Below are 23,070 nucleotides of genomic sequence, written 5' to 3' on the forward strand. Positions count from 1 at the left end.
TGCATGTAAAAATGCAAGAGCATTAGAAGCCTATAGAGAAAAAAGGCACAAAACTTGCACAGTTCAGCAGTGTCTTTAGACGCAACGAGGGCGGAGTATTCATGAAATCACATCCACGTTGCTTGGAGATTTCGACCATGTTCACATGTTGGGTAAATGCTGTGGTTTTTTCTGCTGTTTATTTGCACAGAAATTCTGCTTTCTTTAACTGTCTAAACAAATGAATATTTCGCCCCTTGTGCATCTCAAGATGTCGCTGAACTGTGAGGTTATGGTTTGTTTTTCTCTTTAGAGGCTACTAAGTGGAACCTGAAAAAACACATGTAAGAAACTGCAGAATCAAAGCTTTTCTGTCCTATAAAAAAAAACACATTAAAACGCGGCTTCACATCAGAGCCAAAAATGCATCAAATAAGAGGGGAAAAGGCATAAAAAACGCAGCAAAGATGCAATAATCACCGCCCCCTCTGACATTTCCTCCTGCCGGGCTAGAAAGAAATGGTAAATGAGTGCAGCTTGAGGTGCGACCAGGGGCATGGATTCACCCTCTTTCTGTTTTGCGAAAGTCGGGAGGTGTGAACGTCCTTCAGCCAGGGCCGAATCCTGGTTTTTGTGGGCCCTGGGTGAAAGCGTCTCAGTGGGCCCATTTAGCACATACCACAATACATGATGCACAGATACAGCAGAGACATATAAGGTATACAATGCCAATGATCTCACTAACTTCCTATATTATATGAGTGATATCTATTGTAAATTCTACACTAGCTCAGGAACTGGACAGTATCCTCCATACAGTATTATGGGCACCACATAGTGCTCCATACAGAATAATGAGCTCCATATAGTGCTCCATACAGAATAATGAGCCCCATATAGTGCTCCATACAGAATAATGAGCCCCATATAGTGCTCCATACAGAATAATGAGCCCCATATATTGCTCCATGCATAATGAGCCCCATATATTCCTCAATACAGAATAATGAGCTCCATATATTGCTCCATATAGAATAATGAGCCCCATATATTGCTCCATATATATTGTTCCATATAGAATAATAATCCCATATATTGCTCCATACAGAATAATGAGCCCCATATATTGCTCCATACTGAAAAATGAGCCCCATATATTGCTCTATACATGAGCCCCATATATTGCTCCATACAGTATATGATGAGTGCCATATAATGATCCATATATAAAGGGCCCCATAAAATACTCCATACATGAGCCCCATATATTGCGCCATACAGTACATATCTTGTTCCATACAAAATGGGCCCAATATAATGCTTCATACAGTGTATGATGAGCCCCATATAATGCTCCATATATAACGGACCCCATATATTGCTCCATACAGAATAATGAACCCCATATATTCCTCCATACAGTATAATGAGCCCCATATATTGCTGCATACAGTATAATGAGGCCCATATATTGCTCCATACAGTATAATGATCCCCATATATTCCTCCATACAGTATAGTGAGCCCCATATATTACTCCATACATAATGGACCCCATAAAATACTCCATACATGAGCCCCATATAATGCTCCATAAAGTAAATGATGAGCCCCATATATTGCTCCATACAGAATAGGCCCAATATAATGCTTCATACAGTATATGATGAGCCCCCTATAATGCGCCATATAAAATGGACCCCATATAATGCTCCATACAGTATATGATGAGCTCCATATAAAAAGGGTCCCATAAAGTACTCCATACATGAGCCCCATATATTGCTCCATACAGTATATGATGAGCCCCATATAATGATCTATACATAAAGGGCCCCATTAAATACTCCATACATGAGAACCATATATTGCTCCATACAGTTAATGATGGGCTCCATACATAATTGGCCCAATATAATGCTCCATACAGTATATGATGAGCCCCATTTAATGCTTCATATATAGTGGACCCCATATATTGCTCCATACAGTATATAATGAGCTCCATATATTGTTCCATACATAATGAGCCCAATATAATGCTCCATACAGTATATGATGGGCCCCATATATTGCTCCATATATAATGGACCTCCTATAATGCTCCATACATGAGCCCCATATATTGCTCCATACAATATATGATGGGCCCCATACAATGCTCCATACAGAATGAGTCCAATATAATTGCTCCAAACATTAAAAAGTGACTCATCTCTCCTCGCTGGCCGCTGCTCTGCTTCGGACTCCTCAGCATCGCCATCTTCCAACTCTCTGTACTGCAACTGCTCAGTCAGACTAGTTTCACATTGGCGTTTGGAGGCGCAGCGGACGCTCACCGTGAAGCTCTGCCCCCTGCCGCGCCTTCTCCAGTCAGCTCCGCCTGTGGGCGCAAGCCGCTGCATGCGACCTGCGTACCCTATCTTTAGCATTGGATATGCAGGCCGTGCGCAGGTATGCTTTTGCTGCCACATGCGTCCTTTTGACGGTACGGCGAGTGCACCAAAATGCAACATGTTGCATTTGGCGCAGGTCGCCGCACTGTAAAAACGACGCATGCGGCAGCAAAAGCATATCTGTGCACGGCATGCATACCCAATGCTAAAGATAGGCCTGCGCCCATAGGCGGAGCTGACCGGAGGAGGTGTGGCAGGGGGCGGAGCTTCACGGTGAGCGTCCGCTGCGCCTCCAAAGGCAAATGTGAAACCAGCCTCAGAGGGCGCAAAGAAGTGACGTCATCGCACCCTCTGACCTGAAATGTCACAGATGGAAGATTCGGCAGTGGAGGAACCGGAAGAGGTAAGTGTTGCAAGTGCCAGGGCCCTGAGCAAGTGGGGAAAGGGGACCCACTCGCAGGCACTGAGAGGAAGCTGAAGAGCGATTTGCAGATCCTGATCAGAGATGTGAGGGGCCTCACAGAGATTGGGGGACTAAGCGGGATTGCATTTCTTGTGAGGTCTCATGGAGAAGACACTGGAGCTGACAGCAATTTTAGCAAAGTAATGGGAGTGTCTGATACGCACGGCTCTGCTCCATACACCCCGCTCACAAGCTACTCCGCTCTGTACACCCCGTTCACACATGGCTCCGCTCCATACACCCCGTTCACAAGTGGCACCGCTCCGTACACCTCGTACACACGTGGCTCCGCTCCGTAATCCCTGTACACACGCGGCTCCACTCCGTACACCTCGCACAAACGTGGCTCTGCTTCGTACTTCCCATACACACGTGGCTCCGCTCAGTACACCTTGTACACACGGCTCCGCTCCGTACACCTCCTACACACGCGGCTCCGCTCCGTACACCTCGTACACATGGCTCCGCTCCGTACACCTCGTACACATGGCTCCGCTCCGTACACCTCCTACACACGCGGCTCCGCTCCGTACACCTCGCACAAACGCGGCTCCGCTCCGTACACCTCGTACACACACGCCTCTGCTCCGTACACCTCATACACACACGGCTCCGCTCCGTACACCTCGCACAAACGCGGCTCCGCTCCGTACACCTCGTACACACACGCCTCTGCTCCGTACACCTCATACACACACGGCTCCGCTCCGTACACCTCGTACACACACGGCTCCTCTCCGTACACCTCGTACACACACGGCTCCGCTCCGTACACCTCGTACACACACGGCTCTGCTCCGTACACCTCGTACACACACGGCTCTGCTACATCCACCCTGTAAACCCCTCCTGACCCCACACAGAAACTTCCCCTCATCCAGCACCATGACAACCAGCACAGCAGAGTCCTGCATACACTGAGGCCCTGATCATGTGACCCCTGACTCCTCCCCTCCTGTGACCTCATCCCAGGTCCTGTGCGCACAGAGCAGCCATATATGTGGAGTGCGGCTCTGCAGGTGGAGGTAGGTGCTGGAGCCCCGTTATTCTCTCTCAGGATTAGCCGCTGGTCACACTCGGCCATTTTTCCTCCCCATATAATAAATGCTCTTTACCATCTCTGTGCTGTTCCGTTCTCCATGTTTCCCCCTGAATACACACGTTCTCCCCCGTTGCTGGTCGCTGGGGTCTGACCTGTGACTTATATGACTACATGGAGGCCAATATTGCTGTAATTGTTAAGAACGTTCTCTCCTTAGAAGCCTCCCCACAGCATGATGCTTCGTGTGACGGTGGGGATGGTGTTTTCAGGATGAGGTGCATTGTGAGTGTTCCACCACACATAGCATTTTGCCTTTAGCCCTGTAAGTTCTGCTTTTTGTTCATTTGTCCAGGGTTCCTTCTTCCTCTTGCTGGCTGTGCGCCATACATGACTTTTTGCAAACTGAAAATGGGACTTCTTATTTCTTGCGTTTAAAAATGGTTTTCTTCTTGTCACTTTTTGATAATGGCCAGATTTGTTGTGTATTCGACTAAGGCTGGAGTCACACAGGTGTCAGTTCTCTCATGCGAGAGAATCAGACTGATTGTGCTAATGTCTCTTGAATCAACCTTAACTTCATCTTCGCCATTGTCTGTGTTCCTGGTAATCAGACTGACATCTGAGCGCAGTCCGTTGTTTCATATTCACCCATAGACCTGTATGGGTGTGCGTGATTCTGTTATCGGATGCACTTGCAGCATGTTGCATTTCGGCGCGCACGGCACACCGTCAAAAGTGCGCAACACGCTACTTTCACACTGGCAGCGCATGATCTGCGCACCCTATGCTAAAGATAGGGTGCGCCGATCGCATGCGTGCAAATGCGAAAGTAGGCGGTGATCCCGGATGGGGCAGGCAGGGAGCCGGCTCGGGGCGGGGCTTAACGACGCAGGGCGCAGCGTTGTTTTAACGCAAATGTGAAACCAGCCTTAGCTGCTTCTCTAATTAGAGCTCTCCTTGCTTGGGATGTATGTCAGTTTAGGTGGACGGCCATGTCTTGGTAGTTGTCATGAGCGAATGTGCTCAGATAACGTGCATGCTCTGGTGTTATCCAGGGACTTGAAATATTATCCGAGCATGCCCAAGATATGCGGATAACACTCAAGCATGCTCAGATAACATGTTATCCGCGCACGTTCACTCATCACTATTTGGTAGGTTTGTAGTTGTGCCATACACCTTCCAGTTTTGGATCATGGATTTCACAGTGCTGCGTGAGATGTTCAGAGCTTGGGCTATTTTTTTTATAACCTAACCCTACTTTACTTTTCTACAACTTTATCCCTGACCTGTCTGGTGGGTTCCTTGGTTTTCATGATGCTCTTTGATCACCAATGTTCTCACACAGACCTCTGAGGCCTTGTAGTTTTACAGAATAGACGTTACACACAGATGGACTCAATTTACTGATTCTGTGACTTCTGGAGGCAATTGGTCACTCAGAATTTTATGTAGCAGTATCAGACTACAGGGGGCTGAATACAAATGCATGGCACAATTGTTACATTTATATTGTTAAAATAATTATGAAAACATGTATCCTTTCCTTAACACTTCACAAATACTTGCTACTTTGTGTTAGGGGGTGTGATACAAATGGGACAAGTTTGTCTGGGAGTGTATTGAATAGATAGATATTTGATCAATACGAATAGTAATTGTAATGGGGTCTACCAAGCTGGGGTACCTCTTTCAGTACCACCCCGTGTTTTCGGAGGTCCGCTCTGCGTTGGCTGGAGTCTGAATGAATGACGCTGGCTGTAATCCTTGGGTTAGATGGGCACATATAAAAGATCACTGCTTCTCCATGTATTTCCAGTCTGACAACACTTTACTCACAGGACACAGAATATATCACACAGATACAGAGGGCAGTCCAATAGAAAAGCGGCAGGCCAGACATGCATTACAATAGCCGCAGGTGGCCGGAGCCTGACGATGTTTACTGTGGGAATTACAAAGGTGGGGGGAGGGTGGACAAAAGGAGAATATCGTGTCCCCTCTGCCCAGGGGCACAGCCTGTGGGCTGATACATTAGGGACATGCATCTCACCTGGAACCTATTATTCATACATATAACTGCACAACATATTCTGGGTGCTGAGTGGTTCTGTAGCACGTAACAGTAATCAATCAGGTTCTTTGCCCTCTTTCAGTCTTTGAGCATAAGGTTATAAAAGGTCAAATCTGCTCTTGCATAAGTGGAATAAACTGGAAAATACTGGTATGAATAACTCATAGTCATGAGCATAGAATCCTTGAAAACAAAGTAACTGTGCATGAACACACGACGTGATCCAGTGCCAGAATATTCTAGATGGTTGTACTGCGATTGCACTAATGTTATCAGAAACATTTAGTCACATGACATGTATAAAAGCAAGGGACTTTCCAGAAGGGATCGGGACATAATTTGAGGTCAAGCAGATGTGCTGAGAGTGTTTTTCCCGGTTCCTCCCAATGTGATCGTTTTGAAGTCCCCCAATCTCGGAGTGATGCCACAATATCCGGTGATGGATTGATGCTTACTTTATGATTTATGCTTATTAATGGGATGTTTTCAGCGAAAACGCATGTACTAGAATGTTAGTCTAGAAAATAAAACTTGTCTTGTTTTACCTCAAAAACCTGTGCTCAGTTGTAGCTAACTTGTATGTAAGGCTACTTTCACACATCAGGTTTTCGGCGTCAGGCGCGATCCGGCGTCGTGCCGGAATGCCGGATCCGGCAAATGTTTTGTAAAACCTGATGTGCCGGATCCGGTTTTCTGCCGGATCCGTCTTGTTCTTGACAGACAAAACCGGATCCGTCTCATCCGGTTCATCCGTTTTTCTATCCGTTTTTCGACGGATTACGCCGGATCTGGTTTTTAAAATTGACCCTTGTGGCCTTCCGAACGGGATTGGCTACTGGAAAACTATATATAGCATGTTCCTACAGCCCTTCTTTGACAGGTTGTAGAGGAGAAAGTGCAGGTTGGAGAGAAGAGCAAGTTACTGGCGAAGATGGATGTTGTCATTGGAAATATTACCACTAGAAGTTCTGTGACGGTTTCAGTAATGAGGGACAATTTTGCACTATACTTTATGTCACCTCAAGGCAGAGTACACTGGCAGGATGACAGAGTGTGAAAGATTTGTGCCCTAACCAAACTTGTGTACCTTCTGGACCAACAGTATATACCTTTGCCAACCAAAGTTGGCTTTCTTGTCATGGTCTTACTATTTTTAGCTTTAGGCCACAGGTGTGTACCTGGTTGTGTTTTATGCAAAGTATTTCACCTTTTAACAAAAGTTGTGTACATTGTTAGGAAATCACCAACAATAAACACAACTTTTCAGGTGAAATACTTTGCTTCAAACACAACCAGGAACACAACTGTGGCAAAAAGCTAAAATTTACCCACAGTTATATACCTGGTTTTGAATACCTTTTTACCTTTTAAATACCCTGTATTTAACCTTTTTTTTAAACATATTTCGCCGCAGAAAGAAATGACAGACAACCAGTGTAAACAATAATTTAACTTTTATTTAAAATATTTTTTTTTGTGTAAACTGTTTTTAAAGTTAAAAAAACTTTTTTAATAAAGGTTTGAAACCAACCAAATGGGCATTTTTATTACAAAAAAAACATTATAACTCGGTGTAGTGTGGGGTGGAAATACTGCTGGAGGGGCTGCGGGACACTTCGACAATGGGAGTGTGGAGAGAGGACTGGGATCGTGGTGGGGAAGGAACAGTTAGAGGTGATGGTGTGGAAAAAGCTACAGAATGGGTGGACATGTGGGAGGCAGAAGAGGTGGTGGGCGGTGGAGTGGAGGGTTGGGCAGGGACTGTAGGAGCAGATGATGTTGATGGAAAGTTGTATGGGGAAGGAGTTTGGTACGGGGAAGGAGTTTGGTACGGGGAAGGAGTTTGGTACGGGGAAGGAGTTTGGTACGGGGCAGGTTGCTGGAAGTGGGGAGATGTCTGGTACTGGGGAGATGTCTGGTACTGGGGAGGTTGCTGGTACTGGTGAGGTTGCTGGTATGTAATAGGAGGGGGAGGATGGAAAGTGGCTGGAGGGGGTGCAGATGTAATAGGAGGGGGAGGATGGAAAGTGGCTGGAGGGGGTGCAGATGTAATAGGAGGGGGAGGATGGAAAGTGGCTGGAGGGGGTGCAGATGTAATAGGAGGGGGAGGATGGAAAGTGGCTGGAGGGGGTGCAGGTGGAGGAACTACAGTGGTGGGAGGTGGAGGTTGGGAGGTAACCTGCTGTAGAACACCGTGGCACGAATGCATTACATGCATCTGCTGGGTAGGAGATAGTGTTGCCATGCGCTCCACAACAGACCTGAAAAAGGTGTGGTTTGGCGAAGATCTTGCTTCTGAATGCATGGTTTGCAGAAGTGTCTTCACCTCCAGAATGCTGGAGTTGATCTGCTGAAAGCCTGCGGAGATTTGCTCTGACAAGACTTTTAGACAGTTCTGGAAAGATGCATTCAGATGCAAGAACTCTGGCGCATAACTCTTTTCCTGACCCCTCTGCCGCTGCCGCCCAGTACCCGCAGGTGTACTAGAGGTGGCAGGGGCAGAAGGGTGGGGTAAAGGGAAAGCGATCTCCTCACCAGCAGCTTCATGTAATGTAGGCGGCCACGATGCTCCTGTGCTGGTGGATGGGACAGATGGGTCGAATGTGTGGGAAGGCTGGGAAGGTGCAGATGTACCGGGGCGGTCGAAGTGTCCCTCGGTGCCGGTCTCCTCAGGGATCGCCTCAGAAGGGTCCAATCGTGCAGGCTCCCGAGTGCTGCTCACCGTGCTGTGGAATAAAGAGAAAAAAAACAATTAAAATACTGACATGGTATGGCCCTGGCTGAAAAAAAAAAGTTACATCTAACATTTTGTTTTCACATGTGGTGTGTAATATTTACCTTCTAGTGACCATTGTTTCCCGGAGGAAAGACAGGGCTTGTGCGTACTTGTACTTGCTCCTGCGTCCTCCAGATCCACTCGGGGCCCGCATCTCTTTATTGAACTCCTTCTTGAAACGATCCCTCTCAGACCGCCACCGATTCACAATTCTGTTCCCTGAAACGAGAAAGGAGTGGTTAGTATACAACATCAGTGTTTCACAAACTCCAGTCCTCATGGTCCCCAGGGGTCATGTTTTCAGGATTTCCATAGTAAATAGAAATCCTGAACACATGATCCGTGGGGACCACGAGGACTGGAGTTCGGGAAACACTGGTTTACATCAAGCAACCGGTACTGTATATACTTACGCTCTTTAATCTGGGCCCGAACATCGAGGTCCTCCCAGCGGCCCACAAGGAGCGAACAGATTTCCTCCCAGAGTCGTCGGGTAACGATAAGGTCAGCGTGGCGGCGGTCAGCCATATTCCAGAGCGGCTCCCTTTCTCTGACGAGATCGATGAGGTGGTCCACATCGAGTCCTCCATCCTCACCGTCAGAGTCGGGAGCACGCTGTGAAGGCTGTTAAAGAAAAAGACAAAAATAACATAATTAGCCTCCACAAAAGAAATGAAATAAAAAGTGCCAAAAAACAAAGCAAAAATATTTATACTTACACGCTGGTGACCGCCGCGTTGCTGTCGCCGACGACCCTGGGAGGCACTGCGAGGACCTCTTGGCTGAGCACCAGATTGGAAAGACTAGAGAAGAAAACAAAAAAAGTTATGTCTTTGGATGTAGGCATTTGTTTGCTGTGTGTGGTCTGCAGAACATTGTTTTCTATGTGTTGTGTGTAGTGTGATGTTGTGTTTCTGCGTTTGATGCAAAAAACTTACCAATTGTGAGCCCACTCCAAGTGTCTGTCCACCCCTTCCTTCTTCTTCTGGGAGCTCCTCTTCATCTTGTGAATCCTGTTTTGAAATAAAAGGCAATGAATAGACATATATTACAGAGATGATGGATTTTGGAAATAAAAACTTACCGTCAAACGCTGACGATGCGAGGGAGGGCTCCCAGAAGATGATGTGCTGTCTTCCTGGTGGCCACACTCCATGCCTGTGGGTGGTGTTCCAGCTGCTGCCATTGCTGCTGCTGCTGCTGCATCTATTGGGCGGCTGTTGAATAAAGAGAAACAAAGGGCCAATGAATATCTTGATATTCAATAGCCCTAGTTTGGAGGAATGGGGGATTTGATAATTACCGTCTCTCATCTGCTGCTGGCCTCCCCTCCTCAGCATGTTCCATTTGCTGCTCCATTTGGGGTGGTGGTGGTGCTGATGGTGCTGCAGTGGTCTCCTGCCTTCTCCTGCTGCGCTTGGTTGCTTTCTTGGGTGGCATGTTGGGTGTGGCTGTGGGTCCCACTGTCTTGCTTTTATATATGTCTTGTGGGCAGAGCTACTGAGCATGCTCAGACCAAAAAAACCGGATCCGGCTTTCGCCGGATCAGGCGCATTGCGGCGCTCATAGGCTTTCATTGTGTGAAAAAGCCGGACGCGCCGGATCCGGCGTGTCCGGCTTTTTCGCCGGAGACAAAAAACGTTACAGTAGCCGTTTTTTCCAGACGCCGGATCGCGACACATTGCCGGATCCGGCGAAAACCGGATGAAACGCATGGCCATCCGGCGCGATCCGGCGCAAATGCAAGTCAATGGGGGGGAAACCGGATCCGGCATTGCATTTCGCCGGATCCGGTTTCTGTCAAAAGCGCCGGATCGCGCCTGACGGCGAAAACCTGATGTGTGAAAGAGGCCTTAGTGAGCGAGTTGCAGATTAAAACTTGAGCAGGTAAAACAGGGGGTCACATAAAATCCCAAGAAAATCCATTTACATTTGTGGGTGTAACATGAAAAATTATGAAAAATGTCAAGGGGTATGAATTCTTTTTCAAGGCCCTGTATATAGTGCTGCCTTATATATTGCCAAGGGGATAAAAACACAGAAGTGCATTAGGCGGTTTCCCAAGCAATTCCCAGAAAGCAGTCTGTAAAACATGAGTATCACACAGATGCCATCTATATGCTGACGACGTTTTTTTTTCTCCAAATCCATTCATTGGAATGACTGAATTTGGTCTCCAGACTGGCCCAGAGTAGAACATTTCTTACCTTTTTATGTGAACAGGCATAACTACGTTTCTCTGTGCCTCAGGGTAAATTTTGGGCCTGGGTGCCATACATGTCAGCATCATTTCTGCTGTCAGTGATTGAATATAAAGTTTCTAGTAATTGTGTTATTACACCGGATTCTTTATGATGGTACTGATGATTATATTATGTTTATGATCTAGTTCCTATTCAGGTATCTACAATATCTTATCTTCTCAGTGGAGATCTTCTATGTAAGAGAATTTTCCTGATTGACCCATCAAGGATGGAAAGGAATAGTGAGAAGATGGTGGAGAGGATATTACACCTCACTCTAGAGATCCTCTTCCGGCTTACTGGAGAGGTGAGAGATTCTGATGACGTCACATTACATCATTCTTATCTATGGGAATAACAGATGGACAGAACTGGAGAGGTGAGGACTCTGGAAATGTCTGTAGTGAGAGTTATTAATGTGTCTCTCCATAACCAGGATTACACAGTAGTGAAGAAGACTAGTGAGCGCTGTCAGGACCCTGTGTCTGAGGGATGGGGAAGACCCCTGAGCCCAATCACAGGGCTTCCACCTCACCCCCTGATACATGAGGACATCAATGACCAGAAGATCCTAGAACTTACTTACAAGATGATTGAGCTGCTGACTGGAGAGGTGACACTGCTGGGAATGCTGGGACATTATACAGTAGCGCTATGAAGGGATCGGGGGATGACGGTATCATTGTATGTGTCAGGTTCCTATAAGGTGTCAGGATGTCACCGTCTATTTCTCCATGGAGGAGTGGGAGTATGTAGAAGGACACAAAGATCTGTACAAGAAGGTCATGATGGAAGTTCCCCAGACCCGCAAATCACCAGGTAATAGGCAGGACTAGAGTTGAGCGACTTTGGTCGGATCGGGTTTCATGAAGCAAAATTTGTTTCAGATGAAACCGGTCCGACTAGGGCAAAAAAAAGTCTGAATTTCGTCCAAAACGCGACCCCAATGCAAGTCAATGGGAAATAAAAGTCGGCATTGAGTGGATGACATTCATCCACTCAATGCCGACTTTTATTCCCCATTGACTTGCATTGGGGTCGGGTTTCGGACGAAACTCAGACTTTTTTTTGCCCTAGTCGGACCAGTTTCATCTGAAACAAATTTTGCTTCATGAAACCCGATCCGACCAAAGTCGCTCAACTCTAGGCAGGACTAAATACACATGGCCTATAATTATCTGTATGTAAAGAATGAATTCAGTCCCTGTATGTGTTTCCTCCAGATCTATCCAATAAGATAACAACAGAGAGATGTCCCCGTCCTCTTCTTCCACAGGACTGTAAACAAGAAGATCCCAATGTTCCTCAGGATCCTCAGGTACTGTAGATGGAGTGAAGGTGTCATGAGATCTCCCCTATAATCTCACTAAGGATATGTTCACATTAGCGTTTGAGTCTGCAGCATATCATCCGCATGCAAAACACATGTTTAGGTAGCGTTTTTTATCCGCATAATCTTACGCATGACGGCAAAAAAAGGCTGCGTGTGCATGCGTTTGTATGCATTTTTGCATGCATTTGCGTTGTTTCTGCGCATGCGTTCGATATTTCCAATGCTTTTCCAGTAGAGTTTCCTTGACACCAGACACCCAATGGACGTGTCTCATGGGATTTTTATATATAGACACACTGCACAGATGAAATTCTTGTCTTTTGCTGCTTATCCAGCTTCAAGATGGATCTTAGCGTGGAGAGCTTCCTTCTTCATCTTGATTTGTCATTGAAATTGGCTCTTGCCTTTGCTTTTGCTTGTGAAGAAGAAGAGAAAGATGACGAAGACGTCATCGTCGCTTTTGGCAACACTCCATCGTTGATGTCTGAGAGAGCCGTAGAGCCTACCACTCCTTGTACACTGTGCTGTGTGAAAACCAGGAGAAGTTTTTCGACTACACGAGAATGTCGGAACAGAGCTTTAATGACTTGCTGCTACGTGTAAGAGGATCCATCACTAGGCAGGACACACAACTACATGGAGCAATTCCTGCTGAGGATCGTCTGTTGGTGACCCTGAGGTACGTAATTTTGAAAAACAAGCACATGTCGTTATTATTGTTGTAAAAGCCATGTACTTAATTTTTTTCCATTTTCTGTTCAGCAGATTCCTGGCTACAGGAGAGACCTTATCATCTCTACATTTTCAATTCTGGATTGGAGTGTCCTCGCTTTCTGGGATTGTTGGAGACACCTGCCGTGCTTTATGTGACGTTCTTCACGAAGAATTCCTCCCCCAATCCACAACTGAACTCTGGCTGGAAAATGCTGCAAAATTCCAGGACATTTGTAATTTTCCTAATTGTTTGGGCGCTGTGGACGGCAAACACATTCGGATTAGGAAACCTGCTGGAAGTGGATCCGAGTATTTCAATTACAAAAAATATTTTTCTATTGTTCTCATGGCGATTGCAGATGCTGACTGTCGATTTGTGACCGTGGCCTTTGACTCATTTGGATGAGGAAATGGCTCACAGAATTTCAAAAACTCTGACATGGGCCAACGTTTGTATGGGAATAATTTTAATTTTCCACAGCCGCGACCTCTTCCAAACACTGAAGGACCGGCAATGCTGTTTGTTGTGGTTGGGGATGAGGCGTTTCAAATGTGTGCCAACCTCATAAAACCGTACTCAAGTTGGACTTGAATCACACCAAAAGGATTTACAACTACCTGCCTACAGCCTGCAATGACCCCGCTACCTCCTTCTCTCTCACCACTACCGGTGATATCACCTCAACCAACACCAGAACTGCTGCAACCCACCAACCTACTGTCTCCTTCCCCACCATCCTGTAGCATGTAAGCCCGAAAGGGCAGGGTCCTCTCTCCCCTCTGTATCAGTCTGTCATTGTTAGTTTGTTTACTGTAAGTGATATCTGTAATTTGTATGTAACCCCTTCTCATGTACAGCACCATGGAATCAATGGTGCTATATAAATAATAATAATAATAATACCGACTGACAAGGTCACGAAGAACTGTGGAGTGTGCCAGTGATTGCTGGTATCTAACTGGCGCATTTTGGAAACAGCCATCAATCTAAAAACTGAGACAATTGATGAGTTGTGAAAGCGTGTGTTCTGCACAATTACATCCTGGTGAAAGAGCGACAACAATTACAACTTGATGAACCTGTTCATACCACATTGCAGGGTTACCAAGATCACCCTTTGAGGACAACAGTGGAAGTTGCTGAAATGAGGGATAAATTTGCGGTCTACTTTGTTTCAGATATTGGACGTTTGGCATGGCACGACAAAATGGTTTAAGCCGCTAAGTTAAATGGACCTGTAATATTATGTAACTGTGATGTTATGTACCTGTATTGTTTGCTGACTTTAATGCTAACACCTTGACTGTAACTTTAGTAATAAACACCTTTACTGTAACACCTGTTAATACTTCACTCAACAATACACACATGTTAAATAAAAAGATAAAGAAACAGGTATTGTGAACTAAAAGAATTTTTATTAACAAACATAACAACAAGAGGACATTTGACAAAAAAATAACAAAAAATAAAATGGCTTTACTTTTGGGATCTGGGGGGTGTTGGGCTGTGATGGTAGGCTAGAAGTGGTTGGAGAAGTTGTTACAGAGGAAGAGGCAGTCAATTGGAGGATTGTTCAGTCTGAAGTACGCATGCATATCGAACGCATCCGCATGCCTGCGCATATTTGACGGATTTTTGACACCTCAAAAAATGCAACATGTTGCGTTCGCTGCGCCCTGCCCTGCCACACACCGCGAAACAACGCATGTGTACACATCCGCATGCGAACACATGCAAACGCATGTCCCTTCATACACCATGTTAAAGATATGTATGCATGCGGATCAAACGCTGCGCACAGATACGCAAATGTGAAACCAGTTTTACTCACCCCTCCCTCTGTCTGACCACAACGTACTGACATTCTCTTCCCTCTCCTCTCCCAATGTGCAACCCCCCTCCACAAACTCACTCGCCCTAGCAAAAATCTCAAACACCTCAACTTACAATCACTCTCTGAGTCCTTTCTCCCTCTTACAGATATAGCTTCCCTTCATGACACAGATGCTGCTGACACTTTTTATAACCCCACAATAACAGCAACACTTGATTCGGCCGCCCCCCTCACGCATAGCAAAACTCGTACAATCAACAGGCAGCCCTGGCTGACCAGCCTGGCCAAAAAACTGAGACAGGGTTTCTAGGGTCGCTGAGCGGAGATGGAAGAGATCCCACTCTGCCGAGCATTTCATCAAAGCAGTCCCTCACCAGCTTCAAGTCCACGCTCACTGCCGCAAAAGAAACCTACAGTACTTCTCATCTCTCATATCCTCCCTGTCTCACAACCCTAAACAGCTTTTCAACACTTTCAATTCTTTACACTGTCCTCCAGCATCTCCTCTTTTTCTTTAAGCAGAAGATCGATATGATTAGAGTAAGCTGTGGCCCGCAACCCCCAATGCCCCTCTTAGGCTAGTTTCACACTAGCGTTTTGGAGCGCAGCGACGGCCTGCGCACGGCCGCCGCTAAGCCCCGCCCCCTGCCGCGCCTCCGCCGGTAGCTCCGCCTACCGGCGCATGACGCTGCATGCGTCCTGCGTCCCCTATCTTTATCACTGGGGGCGCAGGCCGTGCGCAGTATGCGTTTGGCGGCGCATGCGCCTTTTTGACAGTGCGCCGGCGCAACCAAACTGCAGCAGGTTGCGTTTGGCGCAGGTCGGCGCACCGTCAAAAGGACGCATGCGCCGCCAAACGCATACTGCGCACGGCCTGCGCCCCCAGTGATAAAGATAGGGGACGCAGGGCGCATGCAGCGTCATGCGCCGGTAGGCGGAGCTACCGGCAGAGGCGTGGCAGGGGGCGGGGCTTAGCGGCGGCCGTGCGCAGGCCGTCGCTGCGCTCCAAAACGCTAGTGTGAAACTAGCCTTAGCTGCTCAGCCCTGCTTTTCCAAAACCAGCTTCTCCACCATGACAGAAGATCAGCTCTCCACCCTTCTCTCAAGATCACATCTCACTGCCTACACGCTTGACCAGCTCCTGTCCCACCTCATCCCTAACCTCACCACAGTCTTCATCCCAACCCTAGACGCCTCTTCAACCTCTCACTTACAAATGGTGTCTTCCCTCATCCTTCAGACATGCCTTAATCACACCAATCCTCAAAAATCCCTCCCTCTGTGTCTAGCTATCACTCGAGATCTCTTCTCCCTTATACCGTGCCCATATACCCATCATACATATCCACGATCCCATAGGCCCGTGTCCATATACCCATCATACATATCCTCCATCCCATAGTCGAGTGCCTATATACCCATCACACATCCTCCATCCCATAGTTCCATGCCCATATACCCATCATACATATCCTCCATCCCATAGTCCAGTGCCCATATACCCATCACACATCCTCCATCCCATAGTCCAGTGCCCATATACCCGTCATACATATCCTCCATCCCATAGTCCAGTGCCCATATACCCATCACACATCCTCCATCCCATAGTCAACCATTATGACATCATAATGAGCGGCGGGGCTTGCAACCTATGATGACATATACCCATCATACATATCCAAGATCCCATAGGCCCATGCCCATATACCCATCATACATATTCTCCATCCCATAGTCGCATGCCCATATACCCATCATACATATCCACGATCCCATAGGCCTGTGCCCATATACCCATCATACATATCCTCCATCCCATAGTCGAGTGCCCATATACCCATCACACATCCTCCATCCCATAGTCCCATGCCCATATACCCATCATACATATTCTCCATCCCATAGTCCCATGCCCATATACCCATCATACATATTCGGGTATATGGGCACGGGACTATGGGATGGAGGATATGTATGATGGGTATATGGGCATGGGACTATGGGATGGAGAATATGTATGATGGGTATATGGGCATGGGACTATGGTATGGAGGATGTGTGATGGGTATATGGGCACTCGACTTTGGGATAGAGAATATGTATGATGGGTATATGGGCACGGGACTATGGGATGGAGGATATGTATGATGGGTATATGGGCACTCGACTATGGGATGGCGAATATGTGTGATGGGTATATGGGCACTCGACTATAGGATGGAGAATATGTATGATGGGTATATGGGCACTCGACTATGGGATGGAGGATGTGTGATGGTTATATGGGCACTCGACTATGGGATGGAGGATATGTATGACGGATATGTGGGCACGGGACTATGGGATGGAGGATGTGTGTTGGGTATATTGGGCACTTGACTATGGGATGGGGGATATGTATATTGGCACGGGACTATGGGGTGGAGGATATGTTTGACAGGTATATGGGCACGGGACTATGGGATGGCGGATATGTATATTGGCACGGGACTATGGGGTGGAGGATATGTATGATGGGTGTATGGGCACGAGACTATGAGATGAAGGATGTGTGAAGGGTATATGGGCACTCGACTATGGGATGGCAAATATGTATGATGGGTATATGGGCATGGGACTATGGGATGGAGAATATGTATGATGGGTATATGGGCACTCTACTATGGGATGGAGGATATGTATGATGGGTATATGGGCACTCTACTATGGGATGGAGGATATGTATGATGGGTATATGGGCACTCTACTATGGGATGGAGGATATGTATGATGGGTATATGGGCACGGGACTATGGGATGGAGGATGTGTGATGGGTATATGGGCACTCGACTATGGGATGGAGGATATGTATGATGGGTATATGGGCACTCTACTATGGGATGGAGGATATGTATGATGGGTATATGGGCACTCGACTATGGGATGGAGGATATGTATGATGGGTATATGGGCACGGGACTATGGGATGGAGGATATGTATGATGGGTATATGGGCACGGGACTATGGGATGGAGGATAATTATAATTTGTTATAACTAACCACAGTTAGTTACTATGCCCGGGCAGCGCCGGGCTCTTCAGCTAGTTAGGTATATAACGCAAAATCTGTAGTAGCCTGCTCTATACAAATCCACAGTTCTCACCCGATTTGGGTGAAATTTGGCATGCCCCCTCTCCACCCAGAGGAGCAGAATACTGCGCACGTTAAATCTCACTAGCGCCCCCCTATACATATAATGGAGAAATGTGAAGGTGAAAGTAAAATTGCTGAAGGGAAAATAGTTGTGACTGACAGGGACGGATTATAGCGACGGCGCCAAAAGAGTCGCTGTTAAAGGGGCTGCACCACCACACACAACACACAAACATTTCACAAGCACCATACAAACATCACACAGACAGCACACATACACCAACCCACAAGCCCAACACCACACAAATGCCACAACACACCACACAAACACCAGACCACTCTAGACACACACATCACAAACACCACCCCATAAATACCACATGCACACCACAAACATGCACGCAAGGACCACACACGCATGCAAACACACTCAGATGGATGCACCCTACACACACGGACGAACAGGGCACATGTGTACTCACATACATTATGGACACTTGCACTGCGCACGAACAAACAAACGGATCACATGCATGTGGGAGCTTTCATCACTGAAGCTGCTGAGGTGAAGTGTGTGCAAGCAGCCTTACTGAGCAACAATATTGGTCTGGCGAAAAATGCCTCATTGTCATTATTGCTTACTATACAGGGAGCTTTCATCACTGAAGCTGCTGAGGTAAAGTGAAAGCTGAGCTCTGATTGGTTGCTATGGGCAACTAGACAAGTCTGCCTGTGAGGCGGTTTTCATTACTGAGATGTGAGTTCCTTCAGGTCATAGTAATACTGAGTGAGGGCTGCTCTGTCTTTACTATTCATCCTTTTACATCTCTTAGCAGTGTCAGGTGAATACTAAAGGGTCATAATACTAAGGACTGTTTTTTAAAATGCCGCCCCAAAAAACGACCATTGGGCAAGTTCATCCAAAAGCTAAGAAAGCAAAATTGCGTCAAAGAGCTGAGACAAGTGAACAACGTGACTCGCGGCTTGAAAAGAAGCGGATGAGACAGGCTAAATGTAAGGCGGCTGAGACAGAGCAACGGGGATGTTGTCGTCACAAGAATCGGATAAGGCAGGCTGAAGCAAGGAATATGGAAACATCTGAACAATAGGATGAACATTGTGAAAATGACCGCATGCGACATATGCAACGTGTGCAAAGATGTAGGCAGGCTGATTTGAGTTTGGAAGCATTTCACTACAACCCATTTCAAGACTATAGGTCGCATTAGAAAGTCATAATTGGCAAAATGGAGATAATATGCAAATATTGTCAAGCAAAGAGCTTTAACTTGGAATCGCCTGGTATGTGCTGCTCAAATGGCAACGTCACTTTGCCACCTTTAGATCTACCTGCTGAACCACATCTTTCATACTACATAATATGTATTGAATATGTAAAATCAGTAAAAATGTTGAAATGAAAAAAAAAGTTGTTGTTAACATCAATGTTATGACAAATTAGGAAAATCACAAAATAATATAAATTTAAAGTGGAAAAAAAAATTTACTGTAGCACTCTGAAAATGTCAATTTCAGGGTGACAATGAAAATTTTACTTTAGCTACCATAAGCAACAATTTAACATATTTTCCGCAAGCGAAGCCACAGGTATTCTACTAGTTGTAATTACACTAATAATGATGTGTAGATGGCTGTGAAGGTCTTGTGCTCAGTCTTGTTTTAGCCACTAGTATTATATGTTTTATACTTGTATAATGAGAACGGTGCAGATGGCAGGATTAGAGCTGATCATAGATGTGACTTCTCCATCTGTCTGTGACTTTTACAATATTTGTTTCAGGGTGAAGATCTGACCCATATTAATACTACAGAGACATATGTGAGAGGTGATGAGCGGTGTAAAGAGGAGATTCTTTCAGATGACAGGACAAGTGAGTAGTGGCCTCAATGTTTTACTTATTCACTGATTGTAATAAATATATGTTTGATTCAGTTGAATTTGCACTATGTTCTGTACTGCTATGTATGACAAATGACAAGTAATGCATAATTTTAGCTATGAGAAATTAAAATGGGGGGGGGGGCATCTGTTTAATGTCTTTCTAAATTTGTATTCTGTGCTGGGTAGGTATCCCTTCCAAGAGAAGGACATTGGGGGCTGTGAAAAATCAATAACTCCTTTTAACCGTCCAAAAAATTATCCCTTTTTGGGAGTTTTTTCTTCGATCTACCCTGTGCAGTGCAGGGTTCCATCTCCAGGGCAGCACAGTATGGAGCATAATGGACAGGTGAAAGATTTCTGGCTGTTTTACCCCTTTACCCCAAAAGGGTGGTTTGCAAGTTAATGACCAGGCCAATTTTTGCAATTCTGACCACTGTCCCTTTATGAGGTAATAACTCTGGAACACTTCCCTGGATCCCAGTGATTCTGACAATTTTTTCTCGTGACATATTGTACTTCATGGTAGTGGTAAAATTTCTTTGATATAACTTGTGTTTATTTGTGAAAAAAGCAGAAATTTGGCAAAAATGTAGAAAATTTTGCAATTTTCCAACTTTGAATTTTCATGCCCTTAAATCACAGAGATGTCACACAAAACACTTAATAAGTAACATTTCCCACATGTCTACTTTCCATCAGCACAATTTTGGAACCAATTTTTTTTGTTAGGAAATTAAAAGGATTAAACTTGATCAGCGATTTCTCATTTTTACAACACCATTTCTTTTTTAGGGACCACATCACATTTCAAGTCACTTTGAGGGGTCTATATGAGAGAAAATACCCAATAGTGACACTATTCTAAAAACTGCACCCTTCAAGGTGCTTAAAACCACATTCAAGAAGTTTATTAACCCTTCAGGTGCTTCACAGGAATTTATGGAATGTTTAAAAAAAAGTGAACATTTAACTTTTTTTTCACAAAAAATTTACTTCAGATCCAATTTGTTTTATTTTACCAAGGGTAACAGGAGAAATTGGACCCCAAAAGTTGTTGAACAATTTGTCCTGAGTCTGTGACCGCTCCTGGCACAGCTGACACCTGGCTGCGATCAGCCACACTACCCCCCCCCCCCCCCCCGTGAGCCAAACTGGATTCCTTTGTTTAACTCGGGCACCACAGGTCACAGCAAGGCTCTGAGGTAGTGAATCTGGGAAATGACCTATAATGACAATGCAATATCTGAGACTAGCCGAGCACATAATTGGAATTGGCATTCCTTCCCTCACACGCCCATGCACGGCAGCCACCTGTAGCACTCTGCATTATTGAGTTACATAGCATAGCTACCAGGAATTGCATATGGTAGGCATGATAAAATCCAGCAGAATCCAGTGGCACCGCCGCCGTTTCATACAGAGCTTTGGCGGAAAGTTATGAACCTCCACGGTTCTGGACAGAAAATCATACTCTCAGATATGAGAGGAGAGAGGCTGCACAAGCCCAGGGGTGGGCGCACAGTGTGGGAGGGAACATCCTAGGAGATGTAAGCTAGACCCTCATTTTGGATTTAGTTTTCTACTGGCAGGAGGATCCGTTACCTGACGCGGCCAGGAAAGCCCGTAACTAAGATTGGGACCTGTGATCCATCAGTGCCTCCTAACCTATCTATACCCTACCCTTGTACTACACTCTTGACTGCATACTTGTATATTGTTCTGTATATGTATATATCTGTATATTTCTAGTGCGCCTTTTCAGCGATTAAATATAAAATAAATTTTGGGCTTGTCTTTTATCTCGATTCACGAATCCCCACGTCCGCACGCTCAGTTGGCCATATTATACACTACCTGGGTTGGTTTCTGACTTGATATAAGCCTGCTGTTGGATGGGGCTTATTTCGAACGAGGAACTAGTGGCACACCGTACTGTGTTAGTGAGGAACTCCTGACAGTGACAGCCGGGAGGTGTGTGTGTGTATGTATATATATATATATATATCCCCAGCCTGGACTGGTGATGTATATCCTCCCTCACTGGGAGCACCTCAATAACTCGTACATATAAGGGAAGCCTTTCCGGCGACTATTTGCCCTCGGTGCAGTTCCCTGACTGACCTGGGCAAGTGGTGGCACCAGAGAGCCAATCCCTGCTGGGCCCTTCTCTCCCCTCCCCCAAGGTGAGCGAAGTCAACACCCCCTTCCCATGTGCGATCCGTCGCACCCTGTATGTAGTGCTGCCTTATATATTGCCAAGGGGATAAAAACACAGAGGTGCATTAGGTGGTTTCCCAAGCATTTCCCAGCAAGCAGTCTGTAAAACATGAGTATCACACAGATGCCATCTATATGCTGACCACATTTTTGTTTCTCAAATTCATTCATTTGAATGACCGAATTTGGTCTCCAGACTGGCCCAGAGTAGAACATTTCTTACTTTTTTATGTGAACAGGGCATAACTAAATTGCTCTGGTCCTCAGGGTAACTTTTGGGCCTGGGTGCCATACATGTCAGCATCATTTCTGCTGCCAGTAATTGGATATAAAGTTTCTAGTAATTGTGTTATTACACAGGATTCTTTATGATGTTACTGATGATTATATTATGTTTATGATCTAGCTCCCATTAAGGTCTCTACAATATCTTATCCTCTCAGTGAAGATCTTCTGTATAAGAGAATTTTCCTGATTTACACATCAAGGATGGAAAGGAATAGTGAGAAGATGGCAGAGAGGATATTACACCTCACCCTAGAGATCCTCTTCCGGCTTACAGGGGAGGTGAGAGATTCTGATGACTTCACATTACATCATTCTTATCTATGGGAATAACAGATGGACAGAACTGGAGATTTGAGGACTCTGGAAATGTCTGTAGTGAATAGTCGGTAAGCCAAACCTGCGACTCCGACTCCTCAATTTCCCTTCCACCGACTCCACGACTCCTACTCCAACATATATTGCTTATATTTAAGTGAAAAATGTATTGTAGTACAATGTTAACATCAGGCATTTAATCATTTTTATGATACAATAATCAAGACATTTAGATAGAACATAAGATATATTTATTGGAATACAACTTTACAACACAAAAAACTGTAATAAATTGTAAATATGTAATACACTATGAAATATCGATTACATATATATATATATATATATATAT

General features: G+C 45.6%; 1 protein-coding gene across 1 annotated transcript in view; it reads left to right on the forward strand.

The window, feature by feature from the left end:
- Positions 1–3,731: 3,731 nt before the first annotated feature.
- The window catches only part of LOC141055826 (uncharacterized), a 103,512-nt gene continuing 84,173 nt past the window's right edge, over positions 3,732–23,070 (forward strand). Inside the window, exons 1-7 of the mRNA XM_073552544.1 lie at positions 3,732–3,863; positions 11,120–11,280; positions 11,410–11,586; positions 11,669–11,792; positions 12,197–12,291; positions 19,797–19,887; positions 22,522–22,682. Coding sequence (XP_073408645.1) covers positions 11,203–11,280; positions 11,410–11,586; positions 11,669–11,792; positions 12,197–12,291; positions 19,797–19,887; positions 22,522–22,682 — 726 coding nt within the window. The 5' untranslated portion in view covers positions 3,732–3,863; positions 11,120–11,202. The remainder of the gene's footprint in view (positions 3,864–11,119; positions 11,281–11,409; positions 11,587–11,668; positions 11,793–12,196; positions 12,292–19,796; positions 19,888–22,521; positions 22,683–23,070) is intronic.

This window comes from Dendrobates tinctorius, unplaced genomic scaffold, assembly GCF_039654945.1.
Source record: "Dendrobates tinctorius isolate UK_male_01 unplaced genomic scaffold, ASM3965494v1 ptg000192l, whole genome shotgun sequence".
In the NCBI taxonomy this organism is placed as follows: domain Eukaryota; kingdom Metazoa; phylum Chordata; class Amphibia; order Anura; family Dendrobatidae; genus Dendrobates; species Dendrobates tinctorius.